We start from the raw sequence: 16,507 nt of genomic DNA on the forward strand, positions 1-16,507 counted from the left end.
TCCGCGAGAGCAGAACGGAATGAAGAGAAGTTCTCTTCATGATTCAGAGCTCTTTCTCGTAAACGCGCGGCTGTAAACTTTCCTCTTCATGAGGAAATGTGCTGTGTTCACATGTGGTCTGTTTTTCTTTTCTTCCAGGCTTCCCTTCGAGCAGGACGTGGATCACGGGAACACCTCACATCTGGGCGACTGTGACGGTACGATGACAGCTTTACGGTCTTCACCACAATTAGCCACAAACACACTGTAAAATAAACAGCACCAGATCAACACCCAGTAAAGTTCGGAATGTTTTGCGTAGATAGAGACCTTTAACGCGGAATAAACAGCGAGTTAGCCGCTAATCATGCTTTATAGCAGTGTTATAAATGTGTTCAGCCTTTATGAAAAGTTCTCAGATTGCATCACGAAGCAGGAAAAACAAACAAACGCCAAAATCTTACAGTGCGATGAAATAGGAAGCTAACCGCAGCGTTCTGTTGGTTTTGGAATCGAAACACTGAGTCACATGGTCCATAAAATGGGCGGGGCTAAATGAGGAGAATGTGTGTTTAACCAGTCAATTCAGCTTTCATTAGCAGAATGCTAATCCAGCGAGTCAGTCAGCGCAAGCTGATCTGGTGTGCTAAACCCGCGTAAACTATCTTAGCTAGCATAATGCTCTGCGGTTTCATTCAGGGATTTATTGTGAATGAGCTAGCCTAGAAAAAGGCTTAAATGAAAGCTAGCACAGTGCTAAACAATTTCCATCAGGAATCTGTCGTGACTACTAGCCTAGCATTAGAAAGCTAAGCTAACACGTTGAAGCTAACCTAGCGAGTGAAAGCTAACTTCCCTCAGGAATCTGTCGTGGCTAATCAGCTGAAAGCTAGCACAGTGCTAAACAAGGATCTCACGTAGCATAACAACACTGAACGCGAGTGTGTAGTGTCACAGGGGATCAGTGTGTTCTGATCTCCTCTCTCTCCTGTCTCACACCTCAGTCACAACTGTTCTTCACCTCTCAGTGTGTGTGTGTGTGATGACGAGGGGTCTTTTATTGCAGCAGATCGAAGACTGAGTCACGAATAAGAACTCGTGTCAGTGTGTTAGAGTGTGTGTGTGTGTAGTGTCTGTTAGTACTAGTGTTTGTGTGAGTGTTAGTATGTGTGTGTGTTAGTCCGAGTGTTAGTGTGTGTAAGTGTTGTTTGTGTGTGTGTGTTAGTGTGAGTTTTTGTGGTAGTGTGTGTGTTAGTATAAGTGTGTGTTAGTGTGAGTGGGTTAGTGTGTGTGTTAATGCAACTGTGTGTGGGGGGGGGGTTTGTGTGTGTATCTGTGTAAAAGTATGTTTGTGTGTGTGTTAGTGTGAGTTTCTGTGGTAGTGTGTGTGTGTTGTTTATGTTTTTGAGTGAGTGTGTGTTAGTACAGGTGTGTGTGTTAGTGCTAGTGTTAGTGTGTGTAAATGTGTGTTTGTGTGTGTGTTAGTGTGAGTTTCTGTGATAGTATGTGCTTAAAGCTCACAGAATATATTTAAAACGTTTTTTATAAATATTTATTCAAATTCTTTTCCTTCTTAAATCTTATTTTTTTTAATCATAATAATTAAAAATATTATTTAAATCCTAAAAATAGAATGTATTCATTTTAAAAAGAACTTATTATTAATTCTGTTCGAACCAAAATACAGTATTAAAATTCTAATACTGATAACATTTAGTGGGGAAAAAAAGTCCTGTGTGAGCTGCTGATGTTTAGGATGAAGAGATGAAGGGATGAAGAGATGAAGCGGTGGAAAACATCCTCCCAGACAACCTGCTTAGATATTAACACCACACTTAACCTTTCCATATCTCTCTCTCTCTCTCTCTCTCTCTCTCTCTCACCCGTGTATTGATTTAAATCTCGCCCCAGCCTCTCGTCTCCTCTCGTCTTGTCTCGTCTCGTCTGATCTGAATGAGGATCTTAATTAGAGACGCCTGGGTTCTCCTGCTGCTTCACCGAGTGCTCGCTGATCTGCTGCTAAATGTCAGACTCCTCTGTTTACTCCCTTCTTCCACTCGTTTTATTTTGACGATGGAGTGAATGAAAGTGGAGTCAGAGAGAGAGAGCACGAGTGTGTGTATAAGAGAAAAAGAGAGAGAGAGAACAAGAGGGTGTGTATGAGAGAGAGAGAGAGGGGAGAGAGAGAAAGAGAGACAGACAGCGCCGATCATGTGACTGTGACGTGAATATTTGTTTCCAGCTCAAGAGTAATCCAAGCTCCGCCCCTTTAGGATTGATTGGCATTGGGCAGCCAATGCACTTCAGCCAATAAACTTCACGCTCTACTCAAGCTCCAGTGATTTAACAGCAAAAAATATCTGGGATGAGGTCACAAGATTAGAATTGCATATTATGCAAATGATCTGGGCGGAGTTAAATGGCTTGTGAGACCAATGCATTAGGAGGAACAAATTATTAAGGTACAACTTATTCTCTCATTAGTTCTCTCTCTCTCTCTCTCTCTCTCTCAGTTAATTACGCCCTCATCTGTGTCTATGTCCATCTCACATATCCTATCCCTCTGTCATTCTCTCTCCAACTGTCTCTGTCCCTCTTTCTCTCTCTCTAAAATAACTACTTAGCAAAAAAAACCCTGCTTTTTAATTACAGACTATATCATTGTTAGCTAGGCTAATCACCTAGCCAGCTGTGCTAAATAGCTAGAGAACTTGGCTAATGGTAGCATAAGCTCTCCAACACTAGCTAGCTAAGCATCAGATTTAAAATGAAAAAAAAAAAGAAGCTTTAATTGTCTCCACAGATCTCATGTCATAGAAGTGTTTTGTGTGTGTGTGTGTGTGTGTGTGTGTGTGTGTGTGTGTGTGTGTGTGTGGTGCAGCTCGAGTCGTACCACCAAGCACCCGCTTCCCACAGTCCCACAGTTAATCTCTTCAGTGCTGACACACTGAGGTCTGCACACACACACACACACACACACACTCACTCACACACTCCTGCCACACACTGCTTGCTGAGGGTGAAGCTATGTGAGACTCTTGATCATTGCTGAAGCTCGGTTTTTAAAACACACTATACAGCAGCTGTGTGTGTGTGTGTGTGTGTGTGTGTGTGTGTGTGTGTGTGTGTGTGAGTAAAGTTTGATTAACGGTGTCAGTAGCGCTGGAGGACTGTGTGTGTGAGGAGGAGAAGCTGTATATCAGTTTTATGGAAATTGTGTCTTCAGGTAGGCAGAAGCTTTAGCATTAGCATGTATACACACAATTTTTCCTCACAGATTTGTTAGCACATGAGCTAAACTGAGAGGAACTTATCTGTAATCGGCCCTGCTGATGTTAGCTTGCTAACCTAAGGCGTCCTGACAGGATTCGTAAAAGTACTTACTTCATAAAGTCTCTTAATCCTCACAGCTAGTTTTAGGTAGCTAGCTAAGATGAGCTAGCCTGACAGGATTTCATAGAGGTATTTAATCCATATCCATAAATGATAATTCTAGCTAGCTGAAGTATGCTAACCTGACAGGATTTCTCAGAGATTTTTAATCCATATTCATAAATGATAATCCTCACAGCTAACACTAGCTAGCTGACAGGATTTCTCAGAGTTTGATAATCCATATTCCTAAATGATGATAATCTTCACAGCTAATGCTAGCTAGCTGAAGTACGCTAACCTGACAGGATTTCTCACAGCTTTTTTAATCTATATTCATGAAGTAGCTAATACTATGTAGCTAGCTAGAACAAGCTAACATGAGAGGATTTCTGAGAGTTATTTTTAAATTATATTCATAAATGATGAAACTCTTAACAGCTAACACTAGCTAGCTGATTTCCACTAAACTGACAGGATTTCTCAGAGCTTTTTAATTCATATTTATAAATAATCACAGTCTTAACTGCTGATGCTAGCCAGCTAACATGCCAGCTAACATGAGCTAACCTGACAGGATTTTAATCCGTATTCAGAAAGTTTGCTGCTAACGTTATAGCTACAGAGCTAACTTAAGATCAACTCAAAACCAAAAGGAAATTCGATCTACAGTTCTGGTATTTTTTGACAGTTTTATCCTCCTTCTCGCAGTGAAAGTGAGCCACCATTTTACGAGTAAGATAAGTGAAATCTTTTTTTTTTTTGGTCTCAGCTGTATGCTACGTTGGTGTTAGCAGCTGCAGTTAATATGTATTAGAGCAGCTCAGTGCGGTGACGGCTGTAATTTGTGTTGCCTGCATGGTAGAGTGATTAAATTGAAATAGCCAAGCGACGTGATTGTGCGGAGTAGGGGCCCCCTCGCCGATCGTTATGCTAACAACACACACACAGCCGCATTCTCAATTTACGTCCTGCAGCAGAAATCCTGCCGCTGAGGGGATTGAGTACTCGACTTACTCACCTGGCAGGAAGGCGGTTTGGGGATGAAGAAAGGACGAAACACACTTTCTGAAAATGCTGTTCCTTCATATAATCACATTTACACCACGGGGGGGGAGCTGATAGATTGGATGCAGGTGAAAAATTCCACAATTGTTTTCTTATTATTGGCGTTCCACACCATCTGCTAGTAATGAGAGAAGCTAGCATAAAGAGGGTTAGCGTGGAGACTCAGAAGCTGTAAAAAAAAAAAAAAAAAAACGGGGAAAGGTTTGTAACAGGAACTCCAGGAAGTGTCCCAAATCTTCATGTTCTGATTAATCCCTGAGGGAAGATGAGTTCAGATTTATTCATCATGATGGACATTTGTAGCGAGCAGTTTTAGCCAGAAATAAAATTAATATCAGTGCATAGAAATGGAAGAAATATATATATTATACATAAATGTTGGAAATTGGATTGATGATAAATTTGTAGCTGATCAATAAATTCACAGATGAAGTAACACTGCAACTAAACAAAAAAAGCTGATTGTTACCCCTACCCCACCCTGTGTTACACTGTCCTGCCCCCACCCCACCCTACTCTGTGTTATACTGCCCCACCCCACCCTACTCTGTATTACACTGCTCCACCCCCACCCCACACTGTGTTACATTGCCCCACCCTACACTGTATTACACTGCTCCACCCCCACCCCACACTGTGTTACATTGCCCCACCCTACTCTGTATTACACTGCTCCACCCCCACCCCACACTGTGTTACATTGCCCCACCCTACTCTGTATTACACTGCTCCACCCCCACCCCACACTGTTACATTGCCCCACCCTGTATAACATTGCCCAACCCACTGTTACATTGCCCCACCCCACTCTGTGTCACATTGCCCCACCCCACCCTGTGTTACATTGCCCCACCCCACCCTGTGTTACATTGCCCTTACCCCACCCTGTTACATTACCCCACCCCACCCTGTGTAACATTGCCCACCCCTCTGTGTTATATTGCCCCACCCCACCCTGTGTTAAATTACCCCAGCCCACCCTGTGTTAAATTACCCCAGCCCACCCTGTGTTACATTGCCCCACCCCACCCCCTGTGTTACATTGCCCCCCCCAACCATGTGTAACATTGCCCACCCCACCCCCTGTGTTACATTGCCCCACCCCACCATGTGTAACATTGCCCACTCCACCCTCTGTGTTACATTGCCCACCTCACCCCCATTGTTACATTGCCCCACCCCACCATGTGTAACATTGCCCCACCCCACCCCCTGTGTAACATTGCCCACCCCCTGTGTTACATTGCCCCACCCCCTGTGTTACATTGCCCCCCCCAACCATGTGTAACATTGCCCACCCCACCCCCTGTGTTACATTGCCCCACCCAACCATGTGTAACATTGCCCACCTCACCCCCACTGTTACATTGCCCCACCCCACCATGTGTAACATTGCCCCACCCCACCCCCTGTGTAACATTGCCCACCCCCTGTGTTACATTGCCCCACCCCACCCTGTGTAACATTGCCCCACCCCACTCTGTGGTACTCCAACAGAGTACAGTGGGTGCGGTTGTGTGTGTGTGTGTGTGTGTATAAGAATAGACTCTATGGTTCAATGTAGTTTCCTCCTGCATTATTGAACTCATCACTCGCTGAGGTTTGAAACCCCGGCCTGCTCTCCACATCCCTCTAAACCTTCAGCCGGGTTTGTAGAGGAACCTAAACGTCATTATACTGGAAATGGCTGTGTTGTGGTTTGGAACGCAGCCGGTGGAGCCATGATGGAGTCCACATGTGTTCATTTGAGGCGTTTGTGTTTATTGGAAACGGTAAGTGTGGACTAATTAAACGCTGCTGCTTGTAAACGTCTGGCACGGCATTGATTAGCACACGTCTAATTGTTGTGTAAATGCTTGCACTCTGTGTGTGTGTGTGTGTGTTAGATATCCTTGTGTCTCAGTATCAGCCTGAATTTCTATCATGGTTTTGATCTTTAGGAATAAATCTCTCTCTCTGTTACTCTGACCATCCTGAAGTGATTATTTTCCCACAGCAGCGCATCCTCGGACGTTTTATTCCTTTTACACCTCAGCAGTTTAGCAGCCAGTACATTTTATATTGATTAAATAACAAGCACATCCTACAGGATTTATGTTCACGGCTGCATTTAATCAACAATAAACAGTCCCTCTCTCTTGAATTTTTTTAAAAAACTGAGCTTGTTGCCTAGAAACCAGAAAGAAGCAGGAAATCCTAAAGCTCCAGCTTACACTGACACTGGAGACTCCTTCCACATGTCAGACAAACTCATTTCACCTGGTGCGTCCATGTGGACCAGACCAGCTGTTACCATGGTAACGATAACGTTATAACAAGGAGAAGGAGCGCATTCATATATGCAGCACAGCTGATTACTGTGAGACGTCTTCTGTTTGTGTTTGTGTGTGTGTGTGTGTGTGTGTGTTTGTGTGTGTGTGTTTGTGTGTGTGTGTTTGTGTGTGTGTGTTTGTGTGTGTGTTTGTGTGTGTGTGTGTGTGTGTGTTTGTGTGTTTGTGTGTGTGTGTGTGTTTGTTTGTGTGTGTGTGTGTGTTTGTGTGTTTGTGTGTGTGTGTGTGTTTGTGTGTGTGTGTTTGTGTGTGTTTGTGTGTGTGTGTTTGTGTGTGTGTGTGTGTGTGTGTGTGTGTGTTTGTGTGTGTGTGTGTGTGTGTGTTTGTGTGTGTGTGTGTGTGTGTTTGTGTGTGTTTGTGTGTGTGTGTGTTTGTGTGTGTGTGTTTGTGTTTGTGTGTGTGTTTGTGTGTGTTTGTGTGTGTGTGTTTGTGTGTGTTTGTGTGTGTGTGTGTTTGTGTGTGTTTGTGTGTGTGTGTTTGTGTGTGTTTGTGTGTGTGTGTGTTTGTGTGTGTTTGTGTGTGTGTGTGTGCGGTCACATTTTGACACAAGCCGTTTTTGGAAAAAGAGCGAGAAAGAAAATTGTAGAGCGAAAGAGCGCGAAAAGAGTGAGTGAGCGAGAAAAGAGACAAGATAATGAACAACACTCACTGATTCATCAACCCTCCTGATACACACACACACACACACACACTCACATGTAGCAACACGTGTCTCTCACCCTCTCTCTCACACACACACACACACACACACACAAGCGTATGCATCAGTAATAGTCTGTGGTGCAGAAGTTAGCTGAAGAGTAACAAGGGTGCCGTTATATAAGGCTGTATGTTTTAGTCACCACACACACACACACATACACACACACTCTCTCTCTCTCTCTCTCTCTCTCTCTCTCTCTCAAGCTGTAGATCAATGAGCCCACACTCAAAGAGCTGCCAATTTGTCGGCTAATCCATACAGCAGCTGGGCTTTTTAATGACAATCTGAAGCGAGGGGCCGCAGTAAGCTGGCAGCCTACACACACACACACACAGAGCAAGAATGTGGTTTTAAAGTCCCAGTCCTGAGCTTTTTCTTCTATTAAGTATCAAAAACAAACAAATCTAAAGGACTCACTGTGATCAGAGACGTAATTTTACGTTAGCTTCCCAGTGTATAAACCAGCTAGTGAGATTCTGGAGGGAATTTTCAGGTGGGAGGAGCCAGAGGTGTGACATCACAAATCAGGGATTTCTTTCAATCAAACTGTCTTTAGTGTTTAGTATAAAAGTGCTGCTTTAAACTAGCAGGCTTTATTAGCGCTCACACACACACACACACACACATACACACACACACACAGAATATAAAGACAGCACAAAGAGACATGAAAAGAGAGGAGGAGAGTGACGGAGCGACAGAGCGAGTAAAGAACGCAGGAGAGTGTCTCTAGAGAGAGACGGCTCGCTGAAGATGAAAGGATGTCACAGAAAGGAGGAGACGAGGAGCGAGGGACTGAGGACGAGAAAGAAAAAATAAAGGCGCGCACACACACACACACGCACACACACACACGGTAAGCTCAGAGACACAGAGCCGAGATTAGCGACCAACAGTGAGATGCAGAACATAAAAGAAAAGGCCAGACGTCTGGAACATTTTCGCCTGCTCTGTAGCCAGCAAGCCAATTAATTAGCATCTAAAACCCGAGGACACGGCGAGTGTGAAAACAGCAAACTGCAAATTCAGACTGCCCACTGTGGTCAGAGATCCTTATAAACACACTCGAATAGACCAGTCGCAAAGGGTTCGGGTCAGAAGAACGCTATCCAGACTAATTAATTACACCGGTCAGGGCATCAGATGTGTATTAAAGCAGATAATGAGATAAACACGAAGTCCAGCCTCGGGGACAGACACGTGAGACGGCTGAAATATAAATCAGTAATAATTAATACAGTAATGTTACAGATAGGATGCTAAGGAGGAACAGAGCTGTAAATAGATGCCGTTTATAGAGAATGAAATGAATCTAGAGTCGTTTGGGCCGGAGCTTTAAGATGGCTTAAAAAAGAACACAAACTGGGCGGGTTTCTGTATCAAGCGTTTGTTATAAGGTTCTGGTAAGAGCGTTAAGCAAACGCTGCCGGACCAGAAGGCCGATGTTCATGTCCCTAACATTTGTATGCTGAAGTAAATCGGCGAGAGCACTGAAGAGGTGCGAGTCCAGCATTTGGGTGTTTGTTAAACATTTAGGTAAGAACGCTAAGCAAACGCTGCTGAATCAGACAGCTGATGTTCACGTCTCTGACATTTGTATGCTGAAGCAAAACGGCGAGAGCATTAGTGAGGTGCGAGTCCAGCATTTGGGACAGACTCCTAAGATGGCCGACGTTTTAATAAGAACACAAACTGGACGAGTTTCTGTATTAAGCGTTTGTTATAAGCGAGAACACTGAAGAGGTGCGAGTCCAGCATTTGGGACAGACTCGTAAGATGGCTGACATTTTTGGGGCAGAGCCGGAGATCTCATGTTGGAAAGATTATTTTTTATAGCTGGGAGATTTGAGCGTAGCCTCCGGGGCGCTCGGTGTGATGGCGATTACAGGAAGGTGAATCATCTCGTTCAGGTGGTCTGTGCAATTATAACAGTGGCCATAGGGCATGTGCGCTCATTACACACACACACACTCACAGTGGTGTTTCACACACAGGCCTCTCTAACGAGTGCACTCCTATGGGATTGTGGCTCTGTAATTGGAGCTCCAGCCCTGCCCACCGTTCAGCCGTGCGGCTCGGCCTCCATCACGCTTTAATGTTCTCCGCGCCCGAGGGAACGTACGGAGAACGAGCAGATCCACACCCATGCACCTCGTTCTCCCTCTCCGCCTCCTCCCCTCCTGCTCGTTTTGTCTCCTGTAAGGATAAAGCTGGGTGGTTACAAAGGCAGAGCTCTCTAATGGCCTGGTTTTATTCATGACCTGCTGCGGCGCTGGGGACGAGGCGGAGAGCGAGACGAGGAGAATATTACAGCCCTCCAGACACCAGGACCAGGTTTAAAGCCTCTTTCTCATTTAGAGGTAAAGACCAATGCAGGCTGGGTAATTTCCATCAGAGGACCCAGCAGCAATAAAACACAGAAACACACACGCACACACACACAGCTTTTTCGAGGTCATTCAAGGAAAGGGTTTTTTTTACGATCTGAAGGTGATGAAATTTTGATCTTCACTCATGTGGTTAACTCACGTGCCTGGCCCTGCCATATATGGCCTGCTATTTGCATACTGGAACCTGATTGGCTCTTCCATGTTATGTTTATGATGCAATAACAATTAGATTTTCAGCTCTTTTTAGTTTTGTTACTGCGAAACAATACGCTTGTCACGCTCGGCCTGCCCGGTTTCACACGTTTTATCAGTTATTTGTGTGAATGTTGTATAAAATTTGGAGTGGGAAGGATGGAGGCTGACTGCATCTGTACACGTGACCTGGGTGATGATGTGAAGCCGTGCTGCTGGACATGAAGGAGGTCTCTTTCACTCGCTTTAATCCAAACCTCAGTAACTTTAATAACTAGTCAGATTTATAAATAACGACCCCGGTAATCTGGACCATAACGTCTTCAGTGGAAAGTTCTGGAATAAAAAAAGCGCTGATATGTTAATGGTACTGATTTGTAGTAGTTCAGCAATACCGTCTGTCTGTCTGTCTGTCTGTCTGTCTGTCTGTTTATCCATCTGTCTGTCTCTCTGTCTATGTTTTCTGTCTGTCTTTCTGTCTTTTCAGCTGTCTCTGTCAGCCTGTCTGTCTGTCTCTCTGTCTGTGTGTCTCTCTGTTTGTATAGCTATCCTTCTGTCTGTCTTTCTGTCTGTTCAGCTATCACTCTATCTGTCTGTCTGTCTCTCTGTACATCTGTATTTTTATCTAGCTATTCATCACTCAGTTGGTTCACCTGTCTTTCTGTGTTTATCTGTCTGTGTCTATCTATCTATCTATCTATCTATCTATCTATCTATCTATCTATCTATCTATCTATCTATCTATCTATCTATCTATCCATCCACCCATCCTATCTATTTCCAAAACATGAAGCAGTGTGGATTGTGTAGCAGATTCCGTGGTGTGTTTATGTAAATTATTTAGCAGAAGGAAAAACAGAACCTTAAGATGGCTGACGTTTGACCTGATATAAAAAAAGTTGACAATTAAAACTGAATGCTTAAAAAAGTTTGGAAAAAGAAGTATGAGTTTATTATAATCATAAATAGAATGAAAATGAGCTAGCCGTTGTTGCTGCTCACTCATCTTCAGTCACTTATTCATTTTAATTCAAACCTTCAGGAATTAGATCTATTCGGCTGGCTGAGCAAAACATGATCAAATACGCAGAAAAGCTTCTCACACACACACACACACACACACCTTTGTAACATTTCACTTCAGACTAATAAAAATGATTTGATAGCTGTTCTGTCTGACAGAGCTACTGTGAATATGTGAAATGTGAGAATGCAGTTCACACACACACACACACACACACACACACACCTGATGCGCCCCTGCAGCTGGATGCGGCACTTGATGATGCACAGATGTGCCTCAGGCAGTGATTTGGCATGAACAGGACAGGACAGGACGTGCAGGACGAGAGCGTCCTCACGCCTCGCCAAGGAAACGGCATGAGAAAGAGGGAGGAGCCGAGATGGGATCGACTGTGTGGTGTGTTTTTTATTTATTTATTTATTTTATTTTACAACACAGCAGCTGAGACCATCTGACTGGCCGTCTGCCACAGAGGAAAGACAGAAATTAGAGCAAGAGATCATTAACACACTCCAGAAATCCCAGAGAGAGAGAGAGAGAGAGAGCAAGAGATAAAGAGCAAGATAGAGTTAAAGAGAGAGCAAGAGCGAGAGATGGAGAGATGGAGAATAAGAGAGAGCTGGAGAGAGATAGAGAGTGAGAGATGGAAAGTGTGAGAGAGAGAGAGAGAGAGAGAGAGAGAGAGCAAGAAATGGAGAGTAAGAGAGAGTGGGAGAGTGAGACAGTATGATATAGATGATGATTATAAACCTGTGATCCTCAGCCCTGTTCCTCTTGAGTAGAAATCACTCAGCACTTTCTGACCAATCAGCACACAGAACTCAGTGCTGTGATGTAACACACACACACGCACACGCACACGCACACGCCTGCACTGAGTCAGAATCAGGTGTTCGAGCTCCGGCGGATTAAATCTAAACACACTCAGACCTCTGAACCGTGACTGAACAGGAAACGGGGACAGGACGAGCTGAGGTCTGAAGAGGAAGCAGAATTAATCAGCAGAGTCTGAATGCAGGAAGTGCAGCAGGAGAACATCTGAGCTCTCGCCTCAGCTCAAGTACACACCAGAAAGTTCTAGAACAACTTCTGTGGGAATGGAGGAATAAATCTGACAGACGACTGTCTGTCTGTCAGTCTGTCTGTCCGTGTATGTTTCTGTCAATCTGTCTGTCCACTTATTATTCTATCTATTCTATTATAGCTATCAATCTGTCTGTCTGTCTATCTGTCCATCTGTCTGTTTATGTATGTTTCTCTTTGTTTATCCATCCCTCTTTCTATCTGTCTGTCTGCTTATGATTCTATTTGTCTGTCTGTCTCTGTGTCTGTCTGTCTGTTTATCCACCTGTCTGTTGTGTAGCTGTCTTTCTGTCTGTTCAGCTATCTCTGTCTGTCTGTCTGTAAGTCCATCTACCTACCTCGCTGTCTGTTTACCTGTCTATCTGTCTGTCTCTCTGTTTATCCATCTGTCTGTATGTATGTCTGTCTATCTGTCTGTCTGTCTGTTTGTGTAGCTGTCTTTCTGCCAGTCTGTCTGTCTGTTCAGCTGTCTGTCTGTCTGTCTGTCTAACGATCTATCCATCTGTTTAACTGTCTGTCTGTCTGTGTTTGTCTTCTGTGCAGTGTTCCATCTCTCAGTCCTTCTCTCTATTTGTCTGTCTCTCATTTCTTGTTCTCTTTCATCTGTTTTTTTACTCCTTCTTTTTTCTCTGTCCATCTCTCCTGTTCTCTCTCTCTCTCTTTCTTCTTTCATCTCCATCTCTCGTCTTCTCTAACTTTTGTTTTCTCCTCATCTCAGTTGTCCTTTCTTTCTCGCCATCTCTCCTTTTCTCTTTCTATCTGTTTTTCCTCTCTCATTCGCCCTCTCTCTGACTTTCTCGCTCACCCACACGATCTCCGTCTTCATCTGTCTTTCCTCGATCTCTCTTTTTTTAGCTCGCTCCATTTTTTTCTTTTCCGTCTTTATTTTCAGTCCGTCTCTCTCTCCTCCCGTCTCTCTCTCTCTCTTCTCCTCTGCTCTGCACTTGCGTGAGTCGCTCTCTCAGGTGACTCGGTCTGAACTTTGCTCCACATGTAGGTCGAGTTTGGTAAAGTTTGGCGAGCTTGTATCCCGCAGCGTCTGTTTTTCACAGCACAGTTAATGTTGCGGGAGGAGAGCAGAGGTATAAAGAGATACTTTTAATCAGGAAGACGGTTATTACAGCTATTAACATCACCATCCACTTTAGCTAATGAGGATAATTATCCACTAGACCAATAGCAGAGCTCCACATTCCCCTCGTCCCGCTGAGGAATTAATGACTCACGCTTTTCAGGCTGATAAAAAGAAGGTCAACTCTGTTTAGTTCTTCCGCTGAGCTATGATTACGTAAGTTTGCATGTTTGTATTTATCATGTGTGTGTGTGTGTGTGTGTGTGTGTTTTAGGGCTACTCCAGGAGAGTTACATAGAGGAACCAGACGGCTTGGTGTCTGTCAACCTTCTCATCATGTGTGCAGTGTCTGCCTTCACCACCGGGGCGGCGCTCTCCGCCCTGATGATCTGCTGGCTCATGACGTTCAAGCATCGTCGCCGTTCCAGGGGCGGAGCTTCGAGCCAGGCCGGGCGTCGCCATGCCGACAGGGAGCAGTGCGTGTTAGGACATGGGCCTAGTAGTTCGGCGATTAGCGTGACAAGGATCAGCGGCGTCGATGCACAAATGGAGGACCTGTTCAATAACGGCTGGTCGAAATCCGGAGAAATCCAGGATCCCGGATTGCCGACTCCAGAGCAAACGCCGCTGCAGCAGAAACGTCCCGCTCCTGACATCCATGACCACGCCCATTTCCACCAAACCGACTCAGACTGGGAGCAGAGCCAAACTTTCATCACCCAGACAGGTCCAAATCCCTCCATCATGTACCTGAGCTCCGGTTACTTACATGGTGGAGACGGAGGCCAGCAGGACGATCCGGCTATCCCAAACGTCGAAAGGCAGCGTTATCTCATCCTTCCTCATCCCGCCATACAGAAAGACCAAAGCAGGCATCATTCGGCTCCAAAGACGCGCAATTCTGCTGGCGACTACCGACCGGTGACGCCTCAAGACTCGCCTGAGCGCAGGAAGGTGGTATCCGCTCCCAATCCGCACTCGGATTACGGCAACCCGCCGCACTGGAGCCAGAACAACATCGGCAACAACGGCAAACCCAACAGACACCACCACAACTATCCGATACAGCCACGTACCAATGCGGCGATGCCGCGACCCGGCGTCCTCCACTCCCCCAGGGGGCTTGGTGAGCTGCAGGATTTCAGCCATGTTCGGGTAAGGAGGATGGACAGCGAGAGGGATGTGAGGAGAGAAAAAGACAGAGAGTGTATGTCCAGCGGACCATAAAGTGACAGACAAGCTCCCTCTTTTCCAGAGAGCCGTGACTCCCAAAACCTGCCCGGAAAACTGCCTCACTGCCGTCTAGAAAATCCCTCAGTGTCGCTCGACAGTGACCCAGTGAGACAGAATCCAGCTGAGCACTTGCCAGTTCCCGAGCCTCATTCCCTAAAAACATCCCCACCCCCCAAACCCCTTTAGCACTTAGCATGTTAGCGAGGTTCTCCGCAGTCCCTCTGCCAACAACACGGAGCCACATTTCAGGAACCAGGATCTCAGATTACTGTGAAGTGTTCAGTCGACTCTACAGCCAACAGTAGCAAGTCTTTCAGAGAGGAAACTCTTCACTTCTTTGCTATGTGTGTGTGTGTGTGTGTGTGTGTGTTTGTGTGAGATACACACAGCATCCTGACACCAGAGGCAAGTCTAGCTCTCAGCTCGAGGACTTAAAGGACGTAAAGACGACTGAGCTGAACATCGAGCCGAGAACAAACATGCTCTTTACACCCGTGTGGTAGAAGAGAACAAAGTGACTTAAAGCAACTTGATTGCGATTTTTTTTTTAAAACTAGCGGGCGTGTGGACGTGTGAGAGACGAAAGTCCTGATTTTGATGACAGACAGGTTCTCAAAAACCAGACCTCGTTCCTTCCTCGTTCGTTTGTATCAACAAGCTAATAAACAAACTTTCAGTTTTATTTGTAACAATCAGCGTTTTCACAGTTTGTTGACATCATCACCACACACAGGGGGCGGAGATGAATATGATCCAATAATATCTTGACTCATTTCACTTACCCATCCCCCGACAGCCAGCCAGCCCTCATCATTCTAGTCAGAAAAATGTTTCCTCGTTACCCGTTGCTATAGTGATCTTTGGTTTTATGTTGACCTTATGTATCTAGAGGTAGGTAGCTAAGTTGATTAGCAAGATGATAACTAGACTATTTTTGGAGCAGGGGTTGGAGAGGAAGTGAGAAGGTGTAGCGTTATAATTTCATACCCTGTACGGATGAGGTTAGCGCTGCTTATCTAGCAGAAGTTATGGCATCATGGTGATGTTTATGCTAGCATGCTAGCTGATATTAGTTGGGACTCGGAGATGCCTGTCGCTCAGCAAAATCAGGACGTCCATGAACGAGAGCGTCCACAACAATCACGCAAATGATGGAGAGGCGAGGCGCGAGATGTGAGCTGCGAGCTCTGGGGTGGTTTAGCGGTAATTATAACGGCAACAACGATAATAATGTGGGTGGAGTTTGTGTGTGTAAATGTGTCAGATGTGTGTTTGCTGTTGGATACGAGGAACACTGAGGGCTTTTGTTAGCATCTTTCTGCCTCACTGACTCGTCTCTCTCTCTCTCTCTCTCTCTCTCTCTAAATCTCCCTCTTTCTGTAAAGTGAAACGTGATCTTTCTCTCTATCACTCCCCCCTTGCTCTTTTTCTTTAAATCTCCCTCTTTCTGTAAAGTGAAATGTGATTCTCTCTCTCTCTCTCTCTCTCTCTCTCTCTCTCTCCGTCTTGTCTCTGGGGTGCTGCTTCAGGAAGCATCTCTGACACACTGAGGCTCTTTGTTGCGGACGGACAGACGAGGCCGGTTTCGAGGCGTTAGGAGTCGGTCAGCGAGAGAATAGCAATGAGCGGCAGAATGAGTTCGTCCCTCTGGGGCTCCGTCCTGATTCCAGCGAAGGTTTTAGCGGGGCATCAAAGGGAACGAGGGGGTAAACTGCCACCTCGGCTTCTTTCCTCGCTTCTGTTTCCTAACTGATTCGAAAAATAAAAAATAAAACAAAGGAGTAGCAGGATGACATCATCAAGAGCCACGGCCAATCGGACGCAGTGAAAGACGACTTCATGGCGTCATCGTAGCAGATCATAAAATCAGATCACGCAAAATCAAGCAAACTCGAAGGATCCTGTGTTTGTGATGTCAACAATTCGAGTAGATTTACTCCACAAAAAAAAGAAAACAACTAATAATAATAAATAAAAATCATTTTTTGCCGCAACAATCACAATAGAACTCCAGGGAATCCCGCAGGCTGTGATTATTATCCCTCTCCGTATTAACGTCCG

The 16,507-nt window shown here is 45.1% G+C and overlaps 1 protein-coding gene across 2 annotated transcripts in view; it reads left to right on the forward strand.

Moving 5' to 3' along the window:
- The window catches only part of sema6bb (sema domain, transmembrane domain (TM), and cytoplasmic domain, (semaphorin) 6Bb), a 137,444-nt gene extending 121,220 nt beyond the window's left edge, over positions 1 to 16,224 (forward strand). For both annotated transcript variants that reach the window (XM_058389235.1, XM_058389234.1), the window contains 2 exons: positions 139 to 197; positions 13,488 to 16,224. In XM_058389235.1, coding sequence (XP_058245218.1) covers positions 139 to 197; positions 13,488 to 14,440 — 1,012 coding nt within the window. In that variant the 3' untranslated portion in view covers positions 14,441 to 16,224. The remainder of the gene's footprint in view (positions 1 to 138; positions 198 to 13,487) is intronic.
- Positions 16,225 to 16,507: the final 283 nt, after the last annotated feature.

This window comes from Hemibagrus wyckioides, linkage group LG05, assembly GCF_019097595.1.
Source record: "Hemibagrus wyckioides isolate EC202008001 linkage group LG05, SWU_Hwy_1.0, whole genome shotgun sequence".
Lineage (NCBI taxonomy): Eukaryota > Metazoa > Chordata > Actinopteri > Siluriformes > Bagridae > Hemibagrus > Hemibagrus wyckioides.